The sequence below is a fragment of the Puma concolor genome, chromosome B4 (assembly GCF_028749965.1).
Source record: "Puma concolor isolate L17-30 chromosome B4, mPumCon1.1.hap2, whole genome shotgun sequence".
NCBI lineage: Eukaryota > Metazoa > Chordata > Mammalia > Carnivora > Felidae > Puma > Puma concolor.
Window position 1 is genome coordinate 99,859,210 of NC_141673.1, and position 21,506 is coordinate 99,880,715.

Below are 21,506 nucleotides of genomic sequence, written 5' to 3' on the forward strand. Positions count from 1 at the left end.
CAAAGACTAGGGGACTGTACCCAGGAAATGTTGTTTATACAAGTGGTGATTCATTTTGTTGGCATTACTTTTCATTTTTCAAAATTTCCGTTATGTTATGTTGCTTTTATAACACAAAATAAGTCAAATAGGGGGACCTGGCTGGTTCAACTTGAAGAGCACGGAGACCCCTGACGTCAGGGTCGTTGAGTTCAAGCCCCGTGTCGAGTGTAGCGATAACTTAAATCAATAAACTTTTTAAGCAGTAGGTAAAATAAAAGATGTTCGCTTAAAGTTAGTACTCACCTTGGCACAGAATCCACGGGACAAGCAGCAAACACATAAGAAGGGCGTTCAGAAGTCCCAAAGCTATCGCCACATGGCGCGAGAGAGGGGACCTGGGAGAAGACACTGCAAGCACAGAACCCAAAACAAAATCCTGAGTTACAATAAAGGTTGAAGGAAAAGGCCAAGGAAGGATATCTGAAGTCTTGAACAAATCTGGCCTAGTTTCTTTGCTGGATATCAGGGACTTGCTCTAAAGTCTAGAGTAACAACCCACATCTTTATCAAACAACATACTACATTTGTTAAGTTAAGAATACTTTCTTCTTGGGGTGCCTGGGTGGCTCAGTCGGTTAAGCATCCAACTTCCGCCGAGGTCATGATCTTACAGTCTGAGTTCAAGCCCCGCATCAGGCTCTGTGCTGACAGCTCAGAGCCTGGAGCCTGCTTAGGATTCTGTCTCCCTCTCTCTCCATCCCTCCCCTGTTCGTGCTCTCTGTCTCTGTCTCTCTCTGTCTCTCTCTCTCAAAATGAATAAACATTAAAAAAAAAAAAAGAATACTTTCTTCTTGGGCACCTGGGTGGCTCAGTTGGTTGAGCGTCCAACTCTTGATTTCAGCTCAGGTCATGATCTCACCGTTCTTGGGTTCAAGCCCCCAGTTGGGCTCTGTGCTGACAGCAAAGAGCCTACATAGGATTCTCTCTCTCTCCCTCTCTCTCTCTCTGCCCCTCCCCTCTCTTCTCTCTCAGAATAAATAACTAAACTTTAAAAAAAGAATATTTTTTTCTTTCGAAATTGTGGCTTACATAGTCTCATGCTTTAGCAGTGAAAATATTAATTGGTACAACCACTTTGAAGGGCAACTTGGCAATGTCTACAAAAATTGCAAAGGCATTTATCCTTTGGTCCAGCAAATTTTCTCGGAGGATATTTTCCCACAGATCCTCACCCATGTGCAAAATGTCGTATTTATAAGGCAGTTCATGGCAATAGTATTTGCAGAAGAAAACAACTAAATTCAATCTAAAGGGCTACCAATAAAAGACCGGTCAAATACATTTTCTTTTTTAAAATACATTTTGATATATCCATAAAACGAATATTCTAAAAAAGGAATAAAGACATGCTTTGTTTACAGGTACGGAGTGATTTTCAAGATATATAGGTAAGGGAAAGAAATATTTTACAGAACAACGTATGCTCATATTTCTGAAAGTACACACAAGAATCTGATAACGTTGTTTGTCTCTAGGGAGGGGAATTAGGTCGCTGAGGATAGAAATAGGAGGGAGGCGTTTTTACCTTGTTTTCTTTTGCACCTTCTGAACTTGGAACCATGTGGGGTATTACCCAGTCAAAATTTATTTACTTTTTTTTTTTAATTTTTTTTTTCAACGTTTATTTATTTTTGGGACAGAGAGAGACAGAGCATGAACGGGGGAGGGGCAGAGAGAGAGGGAGACACAGAATCGGAAACAGGCTCCAGGCTCTGAGCCATCAGCCCAGAGCCTGACGCGGGGCTCAAACTCACGGACCGCGAGATCGTGACCTGGCTGAAGTCGGACGCTTAACCGACTGCGCCACCCAGGCGTCCCTACCCAGTCAAAATTTAAGTAGCTACAATTTAAATGAAAATAAAATAAAGTACATCTCAGAAGTGCTTTGTAAACTGTCGTTTCTGAGAGAACAATGGGTTTAGGTTGATATGTTTAAGAACAGTGCACCACTCCATATTAACTAAGTTACATATAACCTATGTCTAGGAATGGTACTTTCCTCCCTTTGGAAAATGCACATTTTTCTTAACCCAGACTTTTATCTCAAAATCGCAGCGGTTTCCTAGTCTGACAGTGTATGGGTTAGCGTAAAGAACAAAAATGTCTCAAGTTAGGAATTTAAGTGCTACGTTTGATCCCTTTATTTGGTCGTCTTTAACTTGGAAATTTGGAAATTAACTCTACTTGGGGTCTCACTTTACCACTTAAATTTTAGACAAATTATCCTGTAGACGTGTGTATATCCATGAAGCATTCCGAACTTCTTAAAAGAAAGAAATTCATGGTGAGAGAGATCTTTAAAATGAGAGGGTTCAGGGGTACCTGGGTGGCTCGGTCGGTTAAGCACCCGACTCTCGATTTTGGCTCAGGTCACGATCTCACAGTTTGTGAGTTTGAGCCCCGCATCAGGTTCTGCGCCGACAGTGTGGAGCCTGCTTGGGATTCTCTCTTTCTCCCTCTCTCTCTCCACCCCTTTTCTGCTCTCTCTCGCTCTCAAAATAAATAAATAAATAGCAAAAAAAAAAAAAAAAAAAAAGAAATTTAAATAAACAAATAAAAATGAAATGAGAGAGTTCTGCACGATAAATATTTGGACGGACACACCCAAAAACACGAAAAAATACACTTGCACTATAGTAAAATACTTAATAAAATAAATGTTGATTTTAGATGTTATGCAAAATGAAAAATGGTATCAAAACACGGTTGTATTTGTGTAACCACAACCCAGTTCAAGAAATTAAGCGGAATTTAAAATGTGTTTTAATTTACTTTAAAAACATATATATTAAAAGCCTCTTAGTAGAGGACATAGAGTAGGCTCAGTATAGACAGGCAAAAATAGATCAAAATAGTAATCGTAACTATCGCCATGATGTGAAATTATTAGTGATGATTTTTATTTTCTTGTATCTGCTTTCATTTTTCCCCTATTTTCTATAATAAACATGTAATAATTTTGTACAGAGATTTTTAACGTCATTTGAAAGCTCCTAATCTATTATCCTATGGCCAAGGAGAGCACCCTGGAAAGCTAGGGTGGTAAGGAACACAGTGGCAGTAAATAAGAATGTGCAATATGTACTGTATATGAATAAAAAACCACTTGCCTAGAAATCAAGATAATTATATTCAGGTTTCAGCTTACCACTGTGTGACCTTGCACTCACACGTTAGTATATACATTCCTTTGCCTTAACATTTCTATTCCTTAGAAATCGGTACACATATAATCCAGAAGACAGAATTATATATACAAATGTAAAGGTTCAATGCCATATAATTTATAGTATGAGAAATAAACCTAAATGTCCAAGTATACTAGAATCGTTTAGCAAATTACAGCAATGCTTTCAAAGAACCACACTAAAAATTGTAATAATAAGAGAGAAAGTTTACTAAGCTCTACTAAAAAACCTATTTTGTGGGAATTTATTGCCTAAGATATAGAGTCAAATACTAATTTTGGCTCTTACACTATTATCTGCCTGTCTCAGCGCAGGGCTCCACGTAAAAATGTCTTTTTCATCCTCAAATCCCCAAAGAGTCACTGAATATTTATCGGTAGTATTCTCGATACCTTTTTCCTACCCCTGTCACCACTCGGGTGCAATGCTGGGGGGGATGGGGATCTAGACATGTGAGTCAGTTTCTTTCCTAACAAACTCTTACTGCTATCCATTAGCAACATTATTGGTGTCTTTCTCCTGATTTCGTAGTCAGGAAACAAAATAGAGATGCTTAGAATTTAAACAGCTGGTCCAAGGTTACTCCAAACATTACTGAAGAGATAAACTTCTCCCAAAGAAGTCCTTGCTTTAGTTCAGGAGCAATAAAGAGTAACAGAATTGCCTTAGCTTGGGTTTCACAGATGTTTCACAAAAGTGAACAGTTGGGGGAAAAAAAAATGTACCTGAGACCTAGCTAAGATCAGATCCTTGACCATAGAGCAGATTTTCATATTTCAAGTCTGCACTTCCAACTGAACCAAAAGTACCCTTCAAATTGCCCTCGATTTTTCTGCATCCTCAACTCTAAACCTACTCTGCATCCCATTCATTCCTTAGTCTAAGGTCACTTCCATGGTTTTGCACACTAACTTGATTAACTCACCTTTTTCCTGTGGTCTGTAGTCATTCTGGGCTGGAGGTTCAGTAGACAACTGTAATACAGAATAAACATCATTGTCAATCATCTTTATCTAATGTCATTCACATTCAGCTGAGAGAGTAAAATTATACACTTGATCTTGGCCAAAAGGCTGAGAAGCGATCGAGAGAGTACAATTATAGAAGTACAAAGAGGCACATGTCAATAAGGAAACAGCCCAATGTCTTAACTGCTAGCAGGAAATTTGGAGGTTTTCAAGTTGTTTTTTTTTTTTTTTTTCAAGAAAAAAAAAAATGGTCCAGCATGACATAAGCCGAAGTAATTTTTCAGGAAATGATTCAAAATCTGGAGCTGCCTACGAAATTAATATTCTAAACTCGGTTGTTCTTTTTTTTTTTTTTTTTGTCTTACCATACGCTCTAGATACTCATTAAATACATATTAAATTGATTCCCATTTCACATAATTCTACAACAAGGAAAAGTTGCTCTGAAGTCCAGCAATTTCAGTGATGGAAACAAATGAAAACGAGAGTGGTTCTTAGGTACAGATGTTGTATTTGCTTTATTTCCTTTTGAGAAAATGGATGCATGCCAAATGGGACCAATTTCATTGTTTCTTGGAGTCTTTGGTTAGTGACATATGACAAGAGAAATGGACTGCTGGGTGTATGTGCCTGGCATCATGGGGAAAATGAACTACTTCCCAGATACATGTTTTGTGAAAATGCTGTACCCACCCCCCACGTGCCCCCAAACATCTTCCCACTTGTGCTTCAGTCTTTACGTGTCACAGGGTCAGAAATTCCATTAAATTTCTCTCCTTGTTCTCGTATTTTTATATTCAAAAACAACTACAAAGGGGGAATAAATTACATAAATATATACTAAAGTGTGAATAACGTATTTCTAATGGGTGAAACTTTAATAAAAAGTCAAAGTAGGGAAAACAGAAATGGAATTGAAACTCTACGTAAGAGTATGCCAAAACATAACGTATACAGAGAGAAGAGAGGAAAGAGAAGAGAAGCAGGGAGAGGATATTAATAAAAACTGGTATAGCTGTGGGGCACCTGGCTAGCTCGGTTGGTAGAGCATGTGATTCATGATCTCGGGGTCATGAGTTTGAGCCCCACGTTGAGCACAGAGATTACTTTAAAAAAGAAAAACGGGGCACCTGGGTGGCTCAGTCGGTTAAGCGTCCAACTTCAGCTCAGGTCATGATCTCGGGGTCCGTGAGTTCAAGCCCCGCGTCGGGCTCTGTGCTGACCGCTCAGAGCCTGGAGCCTGTTTTGGATTCTGTGTCTCCCTCTCTCTCTGACCCTCTCCCATTCATGCTCTGTCTCTCTCTGTCTCAAAAATAAATAAACGTTAAAAAAAAAATTAAAAAAAAGAAAGAAAAACTTTAAAAATCTAAAAAAAAAAAAAAAACTAACATAGCTCTGCTTCCCACAAGGGTAAGACTGGACTTGCTCTTCAGCCAAAAAACTATATATAACAAACTACACGAGGCAACTGTTTTCAGGCACAGGAGTACAGGCAGCACCGCGATCCTGGAGAGAACGGAATATACAAAGGCGAGCACTGGGGCCACCGGCATTCTACCCAGGGCCACCTTCTGGCACAAAGCAGGACAACGAATTCTAAACAGAGCAGCAGTTTAAGTGGAGGAGGCAGAGAGGCACAGTTTTGAGCTGTGTGTGTGGCTGGGGCGTGCAGGGCAGGGTAACTGGCAAGAGAGGGCTACAGAGCGAGGTGCCCCAAAAACCACATGGGAATTCACCATGGTCAAGGTGGGCCGCACAAACAGAGGACGAGACCCTGCAAGCCGCTGCTGAGGGGCGGTGTGGTGCTGACCAGAATCAAAAAGATCTACCAGTAATTTAGCTGCCTGTGAGAGCAAATTCGGACGCCCTGACATAGGGGGTCTATACATAAAATGGGATATAATTCAATCATAAAAAGGAAGCAGACCCTATCACACTCTACAGCATGGATGGACCTCGAAGACATTATGATGAGTGAAATATGCCCATCACACACACACACACACACACACAAAAGACAAATACTCTATGATTTTACTTATATGAGGTCTCTACAGTAGTCAATTCATCGAAACAGAAAATAGAATGGTGATGGCTGGAGCGACTGGGGGAGGGAGAAGTGGGGGACTGTTTAATGGTTCTAGAGTTTCAGTGCTGCAAGATGAAAAACGTCTGGAGATCTGTCGTACAACAGTGTGAACAGGCTTGTGTTAGTCTGCCTAGGCTCTCATAACAAAAGACGCCAGACGGCGTAGCTTAAACGACAGAAATTTATTTGCTCACAGTTCCGGACACAGGAAGTCCAAGATTATGGTGCCTGCAGAGTTGGTGAGAACTCCCCCCCGGGGGGGGGGGGGGGGTGGGGGGGGCAGCAGTGTCCTTCCTACCCTGGTCTCACATGGCCTTTCCTCAGTGCACGTGTGCAAGAGAGCTAGCAGGTAACCTTTCTGATGGCTCTTCTCATAAGGATGCCAATTCTCTCGGATCAGGGCCCCACCATGATGACCACATTTCACTTTAATTACTTCCTTAAAGACCCCATCACGAAAGAAAGAATAAAGCCACGCTGGAGATTAAGGTTTCAGCATAGGACTCTGGGGGGTGGAAGGGGACACAAATACTAAGTCCGTAACAATGAACATTTTGACACTCCTGAACCGCACCCTTAAAAATGGTTAAGATGCTTGGGGCGCCTGGGTGGCTCAGTAGGTTAAGCGTCCGACTTCGGCTCAGGTCATGATCTCACAGTCCGTGGGTTCGAGCCCCGCGTCGGGCTCTGTGCTGACAGCTCAGAGCCTGGAGCCCGTTTCAGATTCTGTGTCTCCCTCTTTCTCTGACCCTCCCTGTTCATGCTCTCTCTCTCTGTGTCTCACAAATAAATAAATGTTAAAAAAAAATTTTTTTTAAAAAAATGGTTAAGATGGTTGAAGACGAAGAAGAAAGAGGAGGAGAAGGTGGCCGTGGCAGCAACATAAGAACAGGGCTTCTTGAGGAAATGACTCATTCTAGGGTCAGGGCACAGAAAATCCAAGATAAGCCTGGAGCATCTTTTAGTGCTAGAAAAGGAGGAGGTACTCAAAAACTAAAACCAAAAAAAAAAAAAAAAAAAAAAAAAAAAAGGCAAGATGAGGTCATGTCAGAAGGACACGGGAACCAACCTGACAATGCTCCCGATGGCCAAAAATGAAACAATTAGGGCAAGAAAACGAATAAACCGTATGGGATTATAACTCAGAGAAAGAAAACACAGCTATGAATTCATACTCACGGATTTTTAATCTGCATGTATCTTTAATTAAAATTGTATATACTTAAAGCATATATATGTGGAACTTTTGATATAAACATTGTGAAATGATTGCCGCAAACGAATTTACACATCCAACACTTCCAATAGTTACCATTCGTGTGGGAGGGCGGGGGGTGGTGAGAACACTTGAAATCTACTCTCTCAGCAAATTTCAAGTATACATTTTTTTATTTCATTTCATTTTATTACTTTTTGTAAGTAGGCTCCACACTGTACATGGGGCTTGAACTCACGACCCCCAGATCAAGAGTCACATGCTCTGCTGACTGAGCCAGCCAGGCATCCCCCGAGTATATGTTTTTATTTTTATTCATTTATTTTTTTTAATAATTTTTTTCATGTTTATTTTTTTATTTTGAGAGAGAGACACACAGCAAGAGCAGGGGAGGGGCAAACAGGGAGGGAGAGAGAATTCCAAGCAGGCTCCCTACTGCCAGCACAGAGCCCAATGCGGGGCTAGAACCCACGAACTGTGAGATCATGTTCTGAGCCAAAATTAGGAGCCAGACGCTTACCTGACTAAGCCACCCAGGCACCCCTATGTTATTTTCTTAATGGCTTATATTTTTTTAATTTTTAAAGTTTTTTAATGTTTATTTATTTTTGAGAGACAGAGAAATAGAGGGGGAGGGGCAGAGAGAGAGGGAGACACAGAATCTGATCCAGGCTCCAGGTTCCGAGCAGTCAGCAGAGAGCCTGACTTGGGGCTCGAACTCACAGACTGTAAGATCGTGACCTGAGCCGAAGTTGGACACTTAACCGACTGAGCCACCCAGGTGTCCTGTTTTTTTAATTTTTTTAATGTTTATTTACTTATTTTGAGAAGGAGAGGGAGAGAAGGAGGGGCAGAGAAAGAGGGAAAAAGAATCCAAAGCAGGCTCCACACTGTCAGCTCGAAGCCAGATGAAGGGCTCCATCTCACAATTCGTGAGGTCATGGCCTGAGCGGAAATTAGGAGTCAGAGGCTTAACCAACTGAACCGCCCAGGTGCCCCTTTAATAGCTTTATTGATGTATAAATAACATACATGCATGCACCAGTGAAAACATCACCACCACCTAGGAAATAAACATATTCATCACCCCCAAAAGTTTACTTGTGCACTCTGTACTATTCCTCTGCCCCTCCCATTCACCTTTCTCTAGGCGTCCACTGATCTGCCTTTTTTATAAAAACAGAAGTTTATTTATTTATTTTGAGAAAGAGAGAGAGAGAGAAAGAGATTCCCAAGCAGGCTCTACACCATCAGCACAAAGCCCAATACAGGGCTCGAACTCACAAACCATAAGATCATGACCTGAGCTGAAATCCAGAGTCGGGTGTTTAACTGACTGCACCACCCAGGCACCTACTAATCTGTCTTTTACCACTGTAGATTAGTTTGCATCTTTCCCAAGTTGTGAATGAAAGGAGACTCATCCCTGTTGTAGTATATATCAATAATTCATTGCTTTTTATTGCTGAATATATTCCACTATACAGACAGACCAGTTTGTTTATCCATTCTCTTAATACATTAGTGTTAACCATAGTCACCGAGCTATATGTGCAATAGGTCTCCAGAACTTAATCATCTTATAACTGAAAATTCATACCCTTTGATCAATAATGTCTCCCCTTTTCCCGCATTCACTAGCCTCTGCTAATGACCATTCTACTCTGTTACGATGAACTCGACATTTTTTTTTTAGATTCCACAATGGTGATATCATGAGAAATTTCTTTCTGGTCTGGCTTATTTCACATAGATAATGTCCTCTAGTTTCATCTGTGTTGTTGCAAATGGCAGGATTTCTTTTTTTAAGGCTGAATAATTTTGTATATCACACACACACACACACGTTTGTAAAACTTTGGTTTGTGAGGATAATTCGTTCCAGAAATATGCTTGTAATCCAAAGCACTTGTATATCAAAGAGAATTTCCCCATAAGAAATCATGGAAACTCAGATGATTCCATTCCACAACCCAAAAAATATTCATATAAAAATGATTACAGGGGCGCCTGGGTGGCGCAGTCGGTTAAGCGTCCGACTTCATCCAGGTCACGATCTCACGGTCCGTGAGTTCGAGCCCCGCGTCGGGCTCTGGGCTGATGGCTCAGAGCCTGGAGCCTGTTTCCGATTCTGTGTCTCCCTCTCTCTCTGCCCCTCCCCCGTTCATGCTCTGTCTCTCTCTGTCCCAAAAATAAATAAAGGTTGAAAAAAAAATTAAAAAAAAAAAAAATGATTACAATCCTGTAATAGAATACAAAATAATAAAGAACATACAAAATATAAAGAAAAATAAACAAATTAACCTGAACTTACCTTTGAAAACCTTCGTGGCTGGTGAGAAGGAGACAAGAGAGTGGAGGGTTATTGTGTAGGACAACTTTAACTACCACTAATGGAATCACTGCTATCTATTGGCTCAATGGAATCTTTCTTTTTGTGCCTCTTTAACAAGGAATCTATCCAATGACACTTGCTTTTGCCTCCTTTTGAGGATTTCGGGGAAATGTGATGCTGCATTGTCGTTAAACAGATACATCGCTCGCACTGCTCCAGCTTTATTTGGGTGGTGCTTTTCCACAAAATTTTGCACTGTTTCCCACATTTGACACATCTCCCTAATGTCATTTGAAGTGAGGGATTCCTTCCGCCTTTTCCTCCTCCTCCTCTGCTGACAAGATGCAGACATAGACTTCTTTACAAAGTCTTCCAATTCTGGCCACTCACGTACCTCGTTCATACTTCCCGATAATTCCCTTAACTTCCACCATAATCATCTCCTTTTTCTTACCGCCTTTATTTCCAACCTTTTTCTGCATGGGGGCCACTGTATATGCTTGCATGGGTGTTGACTACAGGGCAGTATTAATAAACTCTTGTCACAGACTGTATTTAATGTAACTGACAATAAGGCAGCAGAGGAAAGGGTCTATATGTGCAGGCAGCCTGACCTAGGAAAAGCAAAGCATTCCTAAACTTACTCTTGGTATGGAAAAGTAAAGGACTGTCCATAGGTGCTTTGAAGTGACAAAAAATACACTAGTGTTCAGGTATGGGCACCTTCCACGTGCTGAAAAATCACTGAAAAACACCTCGGCCTGGAACTGAGCATCTGAGCACGGGACACCATCACCCATGATCCCACAGCAAGAGAGAGAGAGAGAAGAACCATTGGCTCAGTTGTAATCATATGATATTGCTCGTTCATCAAGTTAAAATTTATTAGAAATGTTTGCTCATCTTGCAGAACACTTGCAGAATAAGTGACTCACCATCCAAGGTTATACTGTATATCATATTTTCTCTATCCACAGATACTAAGGTTGTTCCGTATTATGATTACTATGACAGTGCACTGTGACGGTGCAGATACCTCTTTAAAACAGTGATTTTACTTCCTTTGGATATATACTCGGAAGTGGGATTGCTGGATCATTTGGTAGTTCCATTTTTAATGTTTTGAGGGGTCTCCATACTGTTTTTGGTAGTGGCTGTACCAATTTATATCCTCATTCATTTTGTTGATTGTTTCCTCTGCTGGGCAAAAACGACCTAATCTGATCTAGCCTCCCTTGTTTATTTTTGCTTTTGTTGCCTGTGCTTTTAGTGCACATTGCAAAAAAACATTGTCGAGGCCAACGTCAAGGACCTTTTCCCTGACGTTTTCTACCAGGAGTTTTAGTTTCAGGTCTCCCTTTCAAATTTTGTTTTAATATTTATTTTTGAGAGAGAGACAGAACCAGAGAGCGAGTGGGGTAGGGGCAGAGAGAGAGGGAGACACAGAATCCGAAGCAGGCTCCAGGCTCCGAGCTGTCAGCACAGAGCCCGACGCAGGGCTCAAATTCACGAACCGTGCGATCATGACCTGAGCTGAAGTCTGAAGCTTCACTGACTGAGCCACTCAGGCACCCCTTTCAGGTCTTATTTTTTAAGTCTTCAATTTATTTTGGTTGCTTTTATATATGGTATTAAAAAAGGGCACAATGTCATTCTTTGGCATGTGGATATAGTTTTCCCAACATCACTTATTTAAGGGCCCATCCTTTCCCAATTGTTTATTCTTGATGCCTTTGTCAGAAATTAGTTGACTGTATATATGTGGGTGATGGAACTGTTCTTCCTACCTTCTTTGTGTGGTTATTCTCAAGTGTTTTTGCCCCACTGTGTTGCTGATGCTTTCCTAAGTGGCCTCTTAGAATCTTTCAGAGATATTTTCATTAGTGGCAACTGTCTAATTGTTCTTCTTTGGAGGGGGGAGGGAGGGGATAGAGGCTGGGGTCTGTCTCATAGTCTGCCATCATGGTGATATCACTCCTCTGAATCCACACTAATTAAAATACATGATTGAATAAATAAATGAGGAAGAAGTTATAAATCTTTCATACAGAGATTACACATAATATATGCAGGCATTCCCCATCATGATATTCAACTTAATTCTCTTCCTCTTAAGTGTTGGAAAGACTTAGTGACTCACTTCCAAAGAATAACATACGCGGGGCGCCTGGGTGGCGCAGTCGGTTAAGCGTCCGACTTCAGCCAGGTCACGATCTCGCGGTCCGTGAGTTCGAGCCCCGCGTCGGGCTCTGGGCTGATGGCTCAGAGCCTGGAGCCTGTTTCCGATTCTGTGTCTCCCTCTCTCTCTGCCCCTCCCCCGTTCATGCTCTGTCTCTCTCTGTCCCAAAAATAAATAAACGTTGAAAAAAAAAATTTTTTAAAAAAAAATAAAAAAAAAACAAAGAATAACATACGGGTAGTGGAATACAGTAACTTTCCATTGGAGAAACCTGGCAAACACAACCTTTATCATGTAAACAGGGTTAATCATGTAAATCACCAGTAATAAGTCTTGTTGCTATCATGTACCCCCAATATGATGCAATGAAAAAGCTACTTTAATTACTGTGGTACATTGTACCAAAACCCATAGTTACAGTCTAAAGATTAAAAAAAAAAAATCAGGTAACTTCAAATTGAGAAGTATTCTACTAAGTATTTGAGTAGTACCCTTTAAATATATCAACATTACGAAAAAGAAATACTGAGAAACTGCCACAGCCCAGAGAAAACTAAGGAAATATAAAACCTAAATGCATGGGCACCTGGGTGGCTCAGTCAGCTAAGTGACCGACTCTTGATTTCAGCTCAGGTCATGATCTCACGGGTCGCGAGATCAAGCCTCACGTTAGGCTCCCCATCGGGCACGGAGCCTACTTACAATTCTCTCTTTCCCTTTCCCTCTGCCCCTACCCCACTGCACGTACATGCACATGAGCTCTCTCTCTCTTAAAAAAAAAAAAAAAAAAAAAAAAACAGAAACACCTAGGGGCACCTAGGTGGCTCAGTCAGTTGAGCTTCCGACTTCGGCTCAGGTCACTATCTCGCGGTTGATGAGTTTGAGCCCCATGTCGGGCTCTGTGCTGACAGCTCGGAGCCTGGAGCCTGCTTGGGATTCTGTGTGTGTGTGTCTCTCTCTCTGCCCCTCCCCCGCTCATGCTCTGTCTCTCTCTGTCTCAAAAATAAAATAAACATTAAAGAAAAAAAAAACCCACCTAAATGCCACGGGGTATCCTGGATTAGATCCTGAAACAGAAAAAGGGCATTAATAAAAAAACTGGTGATATTCAAAGAAAATCTGCAGTTAGTCAATAATAGTAGACCAGTTATTATTACTTAGTTTTGGCAAAAGTACCACAATTACTTCAAACATTAACATTAGAAGAAATGGAGTGAAGGGTATGAAAAAAATGCTATGTACCATCTTTGAAACTTTTCTATAAATATCACTTTATTTCCAAATAAAAATTTCACTTAAAGGAGACAACATAACTCAGACTCCCTATAACACAATATATTTAATTTCCAACATGCAGTAAAAGAGTATTACAACGCAAAGAAATAAGGAAATGTGGGTCACGGCCCAGAGAAAAGTAAAAAACTAGAAAAGAAATTTAAGATGACATGGGTGTTGGAATTAGCAAAGACTTTAATAGCCATATAAATATGCTCAAAGGCAAGAGGAAAATATAGTCCCAGTGAATAAAAAGATGAAGAACCTTAGTGGGGAAATAGAAACTGTAAAAAAGAGCCAAGTAAAATTCTAAGTCAGAAAAGAATAATACCCATAATTTTAAAAAACTAAAATTAAAAAACCCAACTGAATGGGATTAACAGCACACTGAAGAGGACAGAAGAAAAGGTCAGTGGAATGTGAAGACAGATGGCTAGAAATTACCCCAATATAAAGAAAACAATATAGGGGCGCCTGGGTGGCGCAGTCGGTTAAGCGTCCGACTTCAGCCAGGTCACGATCTCGCGGTCTGTGAGTTCGAGCCCCGCGTCGGGCTCTGGGCTGATGGCTCAGAGCCTGGAGCCTGTTTCCGATTCTGTGTCTCCCTCTCTCTCTGCCCCTCCCCCGTTCATGCTCTGTCTCTCTCTGTCCCAAAAATAAATAAACGTTGAAAAAAAAAGAAAGAAAACAATATATAAATAAACAGAGCCTCCGTGACCTGTGGGACAACACCAATGCCTGTACGTGAAGCCCCAGAAATACAGGAGAAAATAGTGGAGCAGAAAAAGAACTTGAAGAATTAATGATCGAATATTTCCCAAACTTAGTGCGAAATGGACAGATAGGAGAAATGCAACGAACCCCAAACAGGATAAATATAAGGAAAATCACACCTAAGAACATCATAACAAAACTGCCGAAAGCCAGATAAAAAGCAAATACTGCAAGCAGAGAGAAAAACAACGTATTAACAAAGAGGAACAATGACATGAATGGTAGCTGAATTCTCATCAGAAACCAAGAAGGAGAAAGACAACGGAATGCCATTTTTAAATTATTCTATTCTATTCTATTCTATTCTATTCTATTCTATTCTATTCTATTCCATTCTATTCTATTTAGAGAGAGCACACACAAGAAGATCGGGGCAGAGAGAGAGAGAGGGTAGAAGTTCGAAAGAGGGCTCTGCGCTGACAGCAGCGACCCCGATATGAGACCATGACCTGAGCCAAAGTCAGACACTCAACCTACTAAGCCACCCAGGACCCCTGCCATTTTTTTAAAGACAAAATAATAATACTGTGGGTACAGACACAATGGAAAACAATACGGACGTTGCTCAGAAAATTAAAACTAGAACTACCATTTGATCCAGCAATTCCACTTCTGGGTGTGTAGCTTAAGGAAATTCAATCACAATGTCAAAGAGGTATCTACACCCCCTTGTTCACTGCAGCATTATTCCCAATAGTCCAGACATGGAAACAGCCTAGGTCCCTTCAGTGGATGAATGCACAAAGAAAATGTGGTATATAGATACAGTGGAATATTATTAAGCCATATAAATGAAGGAAACCCTGCCATTTATGACAATACGGACAGACCTTGAGGGCATTATGCCAAGGGAAATGTCAGAGAAAAACAAATGCTGTATGATCTCATTTATATGTAGTTTTTTAATGTTTACTTCTTTTTGAGAGACAGAGGGGCGAGCAGGGGAGGGGCAGAAAGAGAAGGAGACACAGAATCCGACGCAGGCTCCAGGCTCTGAGCTGTCAGCACAGAGCCCGACGCGGGGCTCGAACTCACAGACTGCGAGATCATGACCTGAGCCAAAGAGTCGCTCAACTGAATGAGCCACCCAGGCACCTCATTAATTTCTTTATTTTTAAGTTTATTTATTTTGAGAGAGAGTGCACACACTAGCAGGGGAGGGGCAGAGAGAAAGGGAGAGAGAGAATCTCAAGCAGGTCGATTTGGGGCTCAATCCCAGGAACTGCAAGATCATGACCTGAGTAGAAATTAAGAGCTGGACACTTAACCAACTGAGCCACTCAGGCACCCCCAAAAAACACTTTTATATAAAGAAAATGGAACTGTTTAGCAGTCCAGCGCGACAAGAAATGCTCGAAGAAGCTCTTCATACTTAAAAGCAACGTCACGAGATGAAAACTTAGACCTACAAGACTGAAGAACAGAAATGGTAAATATATAGGTGCATATAAAAGATGGTGTTCTTTTTTCCCCTGAATTTCTTTAAAGGAAAGAAGAAACAAAGGGAAATAAAACATGTAAGACAGACTGTAAACAAATAGCAAAATGATAGACCTAAAGCCAACCACATCAATAAGTGAATTCATCATAAATGGACTAAACACATCAAATCAATGGCAGAGGTTGTAACACAAGGAGGAAAAAAAAAGCAAAAAACAAACAAAAAAAACACAACTATATGCTGTGTATAACACACGCACTTTAGGTATGATGACACAAACAGGTCGAAGGAAAGTACAGAAAAAGATACATGCAAACAGTAAACAAAAGAAACCTGAAGTGGTAACCACGGTGTAATCAAGATTTAGATTTTCGTCACCCAGGAACATTTCCTTGTGTCCCTTTCCAGTCCTGTCTAGGATTTTCAGTATAGTGTTGAATAGAAATGGTAAAATTAGACATCATCACCTTGCTCCTGGGTGGTTTATAAACCACTTCTGAATTTTATTTGCTGACAGTTTTTTTAGTGAATTATATAGTTAAGAGTTGTGCATTTTATTATTTATAAAACTTACCTCAACAACAAAAAAAATGAAACTTTAAACAAACATTGAACTCTAATTAGTAGGCTTGCTTTATACAACAGTATGGTTTATCGGTTATGAAACTACTTTCTGCAGGGTGCCTGGGTGGCTCAGTCTGTTAGGCATCTGACCTTGGCTCAGGTCATGATCTCACAGTTCGTGGGTTCAAACCTCATGTTGGGTTCTGCTGGAGCCTGGTCTCCCCCCCTCTCTCTCTCTCTCTCTGCCCCTCCCCTGCTCATGCGCGCGCCCGTGTGTGTGTGTGTGTGTGTGTGTGTGTGTGTGTGTGTGCGCGCGCACGCGTGCGCGTTCTCTCTCAAAAATAAACAAACATTAAAAAAATTTTTAAACTACTTTCTGTGTTTCCTTATGCGGGAACAAAGGTGAAATATATTGAGTACGATGGGAGCCTGGTTGCTTACTCTTGGAAAGATACATTGATTTCCTAACTGTGTCTGCTAAGGGGCATTAAAGCAGTCACCGTAAGTAGCAAGAAACACATCTTGCTTTCTCAATACCATTCTCCACTAAATGGAACAAGTCTGCCTTGAAGAAACGATTGATTCTAAGGTAATTAAAACACAAGATAAACATGGAATATCTGTGTACCCAAAAGCAAAGAATTGGCTCAAACAATGATGGGACCTGTCAAAATGACAAAGGAGCCACCATAAAGAGGCTCCCACTACCAGTTCAAAATCAACCCACACCCTCCAGCAATTTATCTGTTACCTTATCAGTGGGCTGCACATTCTGCGGCAGGAACCACACCCTCTCTTCAGAGGTCTGAATCTCTACCTTGTGGTTGGGGAAGGGAGCACTTCCTTTAAGTTTCTAAGGTACTTGCTTAACTCTTCTTCAGCCCAGAAGTAGTAGCTGCATCCTGTAGTTGCTACTTCTGTGTAATTTCTGTAACTTCGAGTCCTTGTTTGCCTCCTCTTAGTAATGATTTACTAGAAAACCAGTCTACATTAATTGTTTCCTTAAAATCACTGGTGTGGTATCTGTCTTCCAATTGGATCCCAACTGATACAAGAACACATCACTTGTCTCTTAGCCCTACTGAAAAAATTCATTCCTAAATATAATCATCAGGAAACATCAGACATACCCAAAATGAGAGACACTCTACAATTTAAGTAACATGTATGTTTCAAAATTTCACGGGCAAATAAGGTAAAAATGACAACTAACCTCACTGTGTGACCCCTGCTTGGCTTCTGTGGTTGGGGAATGGAAAATCATTCTAAAGCATATTTCCTGGGACAATGGATGAAATGTGAATATGGACCATGGATTAGGTAATAATATTGTATCAATGGTACAGTGTCTAATTTTGACAATTACACAGTGATAAGGTAAAAGAATGTCTTTATTCTTAGGAAATACACACTGATGTGTGTAATGGTAATAGGGAACTTTCAAATTGTTCAAAATAAACTAGTGTGGGGTGGGAGCAGACTAATAAAGCAAACGGGGCAACTTGTAAAGGACTGGCAAATCCGGGTAAAGTGAATACAAGAGTTCTAAAACAAGGGGCACCTGGCTGGCTTAGTTGGTTAAGCTTCCATCTCTTGACTTCGGCTCAGGTCATAATCCCCCGGTTCAAGTTTATGGGTTTGAGCCCGAATACGGCTCTGTACTGACAGTGCAGCACAGCCTGCTTGCGATTCTCTCCCTCTCTGCCCCTCTCTCTCCCAAAAATAAACACTTTAAAAAGAATGCAAATTACCAAAACCAAAAAAATACACTGAGTCCTTGAAATATGTTAAATATTTTAAAAAGAAGTCATCAATAAAAATTCAAAACTGAAATCTAGTTCAAGATGGCAAGTCGAATACATGCATATCAGGACTGAGAAACTACCAAACAAATTTCAAAGATCCCTGAGCAAGTGCACTTGGGTAGCTCAGTCAGTTAAGCGTCCAACTCTTGGTTTCAACTCAGGTCATGATCTCACAGTTCGTGGGTTTGAGCCCCGTGTTAGGCTCTGCGCTAACAGCGTGGAGTTCAAACCTCATGGTTGGGAGAGGGTTGGGAGCCCTCTCTCTGTGCCCTTTCCCGGCTCTCTATCTCTCAAAATAAATAAATAAACTTAAAAAAAAAAATCCCTGAGTAGATCAGAAAATTGTGAGCAGGTAGGATTTATTTGATAGTGAAACCAGAGCAACACGTGTAACGCAAAACTCATAACTGAAGGAAGCTGTTGAGAGATTTTAAAAAGCCATTCCCAACCAAGCTTCCAGCTCAGAGTTAACAAAAAAGCATACCCGGGAGAATTCTCAAAGCAACAAATTGAAGGAAGAATTCAGAATACAGTGGTCTCCCCTAACCCATGGTTTCGCTTTCTATGGCATCAGTTACTCAAGGTCAACCACATCCTGGAAGCAAATGATCCTCTTTTGACTTACCAGCAAAAGGTCAATAGTAATCTATCATCAAATCACAATATATATGTCATTGACCTCACTTCGTCTCATCATGTAGGCATGTTATCTCACACCATCACAAGAGGAAGGGTGAGTACCTTCGGGTAAGATATTTTGACAGGGACCACATTCACTTGTTGTTATAACTGCTCTAATTTATTATTAGTTATTGTTGTTAGTCTCGTACTGTTGTTATGCCCAGAATTCGTGATCCCCAAAGACCACCAGGGAGCCGAGTCCGATGCAAAAGCAAAGTGCCTTTATTCGAGCTAGCTCAAGCTCAATCTCCTACCTGCACCGACAAAGCGGTGAGATACCAGAGAGAGAGTGAGAGAGAGAGAGAGAGAGCGCGAGTTTCAAAAGCACAAAGGTTTTATAGGGGTCTAGGGGCAGTTGGTGAGGTAATGGCTGTGGCCTCAGCCGATTGGCTGGGGAAGGGTCGGAGTCCTGTTACGCAGGTCGCCAGGCGTGTTTTGATCGGGAAGTTTGAACGGGTGAGCGGGAGGTTACTCAAGGGGAGGAGGCGTGGTTCTGCGATTTTCCCGGAAAGGGGGCATGTCGGGGACATAGTCACTCAAGGTGGAGGACACCGAACAAGATGGAGTCGGCCGGCGTAGGTCCGCTCTTTCACTGTGCCTCGCTTATAAATTAAACTTTATCATAGGTATGTATGTATAAGAAAAAGCACAGGCTTCAGTACTATTTGCAGTTTCTAGGGGTCTTGGAATATATCCCCCGTGGATGAGGGGTACTAGATCTTTCAAGTACCTTTCCTTCTTCTGCTTATACTACACAGGAGGTATTTTTGCGCATTTGATTTTAGCACAAAACTGCTAAAGGACTGCTTTCTAAACAAACTGAGCAATTTTCTTGTATGTGGGAGGCGGGTGTGGGTGTGGGTATTACGTGCAGGGGGGTGTCCTTGTTAATGATGCGGCTACAGACAGGCAGAGCAGAAAGGCAAAAAAGAACTGCTAATTTCAGTTTTTGTCCCTGGCACAGATAGTTTCCACAATGGGCACTGAAGCATGAGAAGCAGGGAAGCAACCCAGGTTAGTTGTGAGTGGACGTAAAGAGAAGTCTCTCCCTCCTTCTCACTCCTACAGAAGACAAGTTATTCACCCTACTCAACTGCATTGCTGGACCTTTTGTGACTTCCAACATGCACCCTTCCCTGCCTCCAGTCCAATGTGGCCCTAGGCAATAACCAAGAGGCAAGATTTCTGAATTCACCAACAAATGAACATCAGTTCCAGAATGAAAGCTTATTGTAAAAGGGATTTTTGTCTCCCGCCGCCCCGTGCACCCCCCAAATCTGTAACAGTATATTGCTCAGTAAATATTTGTTGAATGAACTGATAAAAGCAGTTCAATAGAAATAAATACCTAATTCTAACGGACTTGCTCAAGCGGCAATCCATACACCTAAGTATTACGCAACCATTAAAAAGTTTACTTATAAAGTTAGTGATATGGAGAAACATTTGAGGATATTAAATCTTTTTTTTAAAGGAAATGGAGAACATTTCTCTGTATTTTCTGATTACAAATTACTTTTATTGTTAAAAAATTTTTTAATTTTATTTTTTTTGAGAACACACCTGAACCCAACCCACCCTGCCTGAACTGAACGTACCAATTAATAAACAAACAGTATCCTACACAGTCAATGTACTGCTTGAGAGCGTGGACTCTGAAGACTATCTGCATATCTAATTAACGCCTAAATTATGAGAACTGAATACTGACACCGTAACTTAAATAGCTGCGGGACCCAGAGCAGGTTATTTAGCCTCTAGAAGCTTTAAAATTCAAGGTTACTTGTGAAGACTAAGCGAATCAGTATCCACTTCAAGCACGGACAACAGTGCCGGCACTGCAGAACTATACACGTATTAGCTTCTATTACTGTTGGATTCAAAACATTGTGCTAACTCTGGCGAGGAGAATGACGAATCAAAATCCAGTCTCTATCCGCAAAGATGGGAGGGGGAGGGACACACACAAAAGCCACGTAGGCGTCACAGCGGCATGAAAACGCGCTAAAACCGGGGATGGGCAACAAGTGTGCATTTAGAAGGAGTTATTTATTCCGAAGAGAGTCGAGCCGGGACACCACCGGAGCAAACAGCATTTGAACCACGTTCTAGGAACGCGCAGGACCTCCCCGAGCGACGAGTAAGACAGACACGAGGGAAACCACAGAGGATCTTGGCAAAGGCACAAAGACTAACATTGACCTGCTCTTTCCCCAGGACACCAGAAACGCGGGACAGGCTGGAGAACAGAACTGGTTACAGAATGCTCATCACGCAAAGGGCCACGAGACCGCAAAATGCCAAGAGATCTCTGGCGAACTGAACTGGTTGCAGTGTTCCACGCAAAACGCCACGACACCGGGATGACACGGTTAACAAAAACAGTATCGGTAACAACAGACCCCAAGGTACTAAGCTGTAGAAAGGAAATAAAGAACAAAGGTGTCGTGAAGAATGCCAGGACTACCACGACCCAGTCGCTGTCCACTGTCTTCTAGGCGCCGGGCTTGGAGACAACGCGACTCGGGGCCGGCAGACGGCAAAACAGCGCCTCCCGCAGGCGGCAAGCGAGCTGGGGAAGCGCCGAGAGGAAGAAACCTGCGGTGAGAACTACAGCTCCCACTGAGGCCTGGCCGACAGCACCCTCCCCATATTTCCGCTTCCGCCGCCCGCTCTTACGTACGGTCCGCTTGGGGACCTACCGGGGAGCGGGCCCTGGCGCGTGACCGCGCGTGACCCCGCGTGACCGCGCGTGACTCCGCGAGCCGAGAGGCCGGGAGGCGGGATTCTGGGGCCCCATTGGTAGAAAGGCGACCCGAAAAGGTGGAACCCAACTTGAAAATCTCTATGGGGATTGGAGTTGACAAGACAAGGGCGGAGCTAAATGCCCGGATCCTGGCCAATCAGAGTCTGGGATCCGCCGGGAGACCGGGAAGGGGAAAGGGGCGA

At 41.9% G+C, this 21,506-nt stretch overlaps 2 protein-coding genes across 3 annotated transcripts in view; one reads left to right on the forward strand and one right to left on the reverse strand.

The window, feature by feature from the left end:
* The window catches only part of KLRG1 (killer cell lectin like receptor G1), a 46,607-nt gene extending 42,178 nt beyond the window's left edge, over positions 1-4,429 (reverse strand). Inside the window, exons 1-2 of one of the 2 annotated variants that reach the window (XM_086714136.1) lie at positions 4,156-4,429; positions 286-390 (exon numbers count right to left, since the gene is read on the reverse strand). In XM_086714136.1, coding sequence (XP_086570262.1) covers positions 286-390; positions 4,156-4,237 — 187 coding nt within the window. In that variant the 5' untranslated portion in view covers positions 4,238-4,429. The remainder of the gene's footprint in view (positions 1-285; positions 391-4,155) is intronic. The other variant, XM_025930432.2, reaches the window with a different exon arrangement.
* A 15,855-nt stretch (positions 4,430-20,284) lies between these two features.
* LOC147579340 (uncharacterized) lies at positions 20,285-21,505 on the forward strand. Its single transcript, XM_086714137.1, has 2 exons — positions 20,285-20,965; positions 21,056-21,505. The coding sequence occupies exons 1-2, from the start codon at positions 20,855-20,857 to the stop codon at positions 21,281-21,283; spliced, it is 339 nt and encodes a 112-aa protein (XP_086570263.1). The 5' UTR covers positions 20,285-20,854; the 3' UTR covers positions 21,284-21,505.
* Position 21,506: the final 1 nt, after the last annotated feature.

What these genes read in the sequence shown, in the direction of transcription:
- LOC147579340 (XM_086714137.1), top strand. Translation starts at nt 20,855, where the DNA reads ATGCCAAGAGATCTCTGGCGAACTGAACTGGTTGCAGTGTTCCACGCA. An exon ending in CGGTAACAACAGACCCCAAG is followed by an intron (nt 20,966 to 21,055) that starts GTACTAAGCTGT and finishes ACTGTCTTCTAG; the next exon opens with GCGCCGGGCTTGGAGACAAC.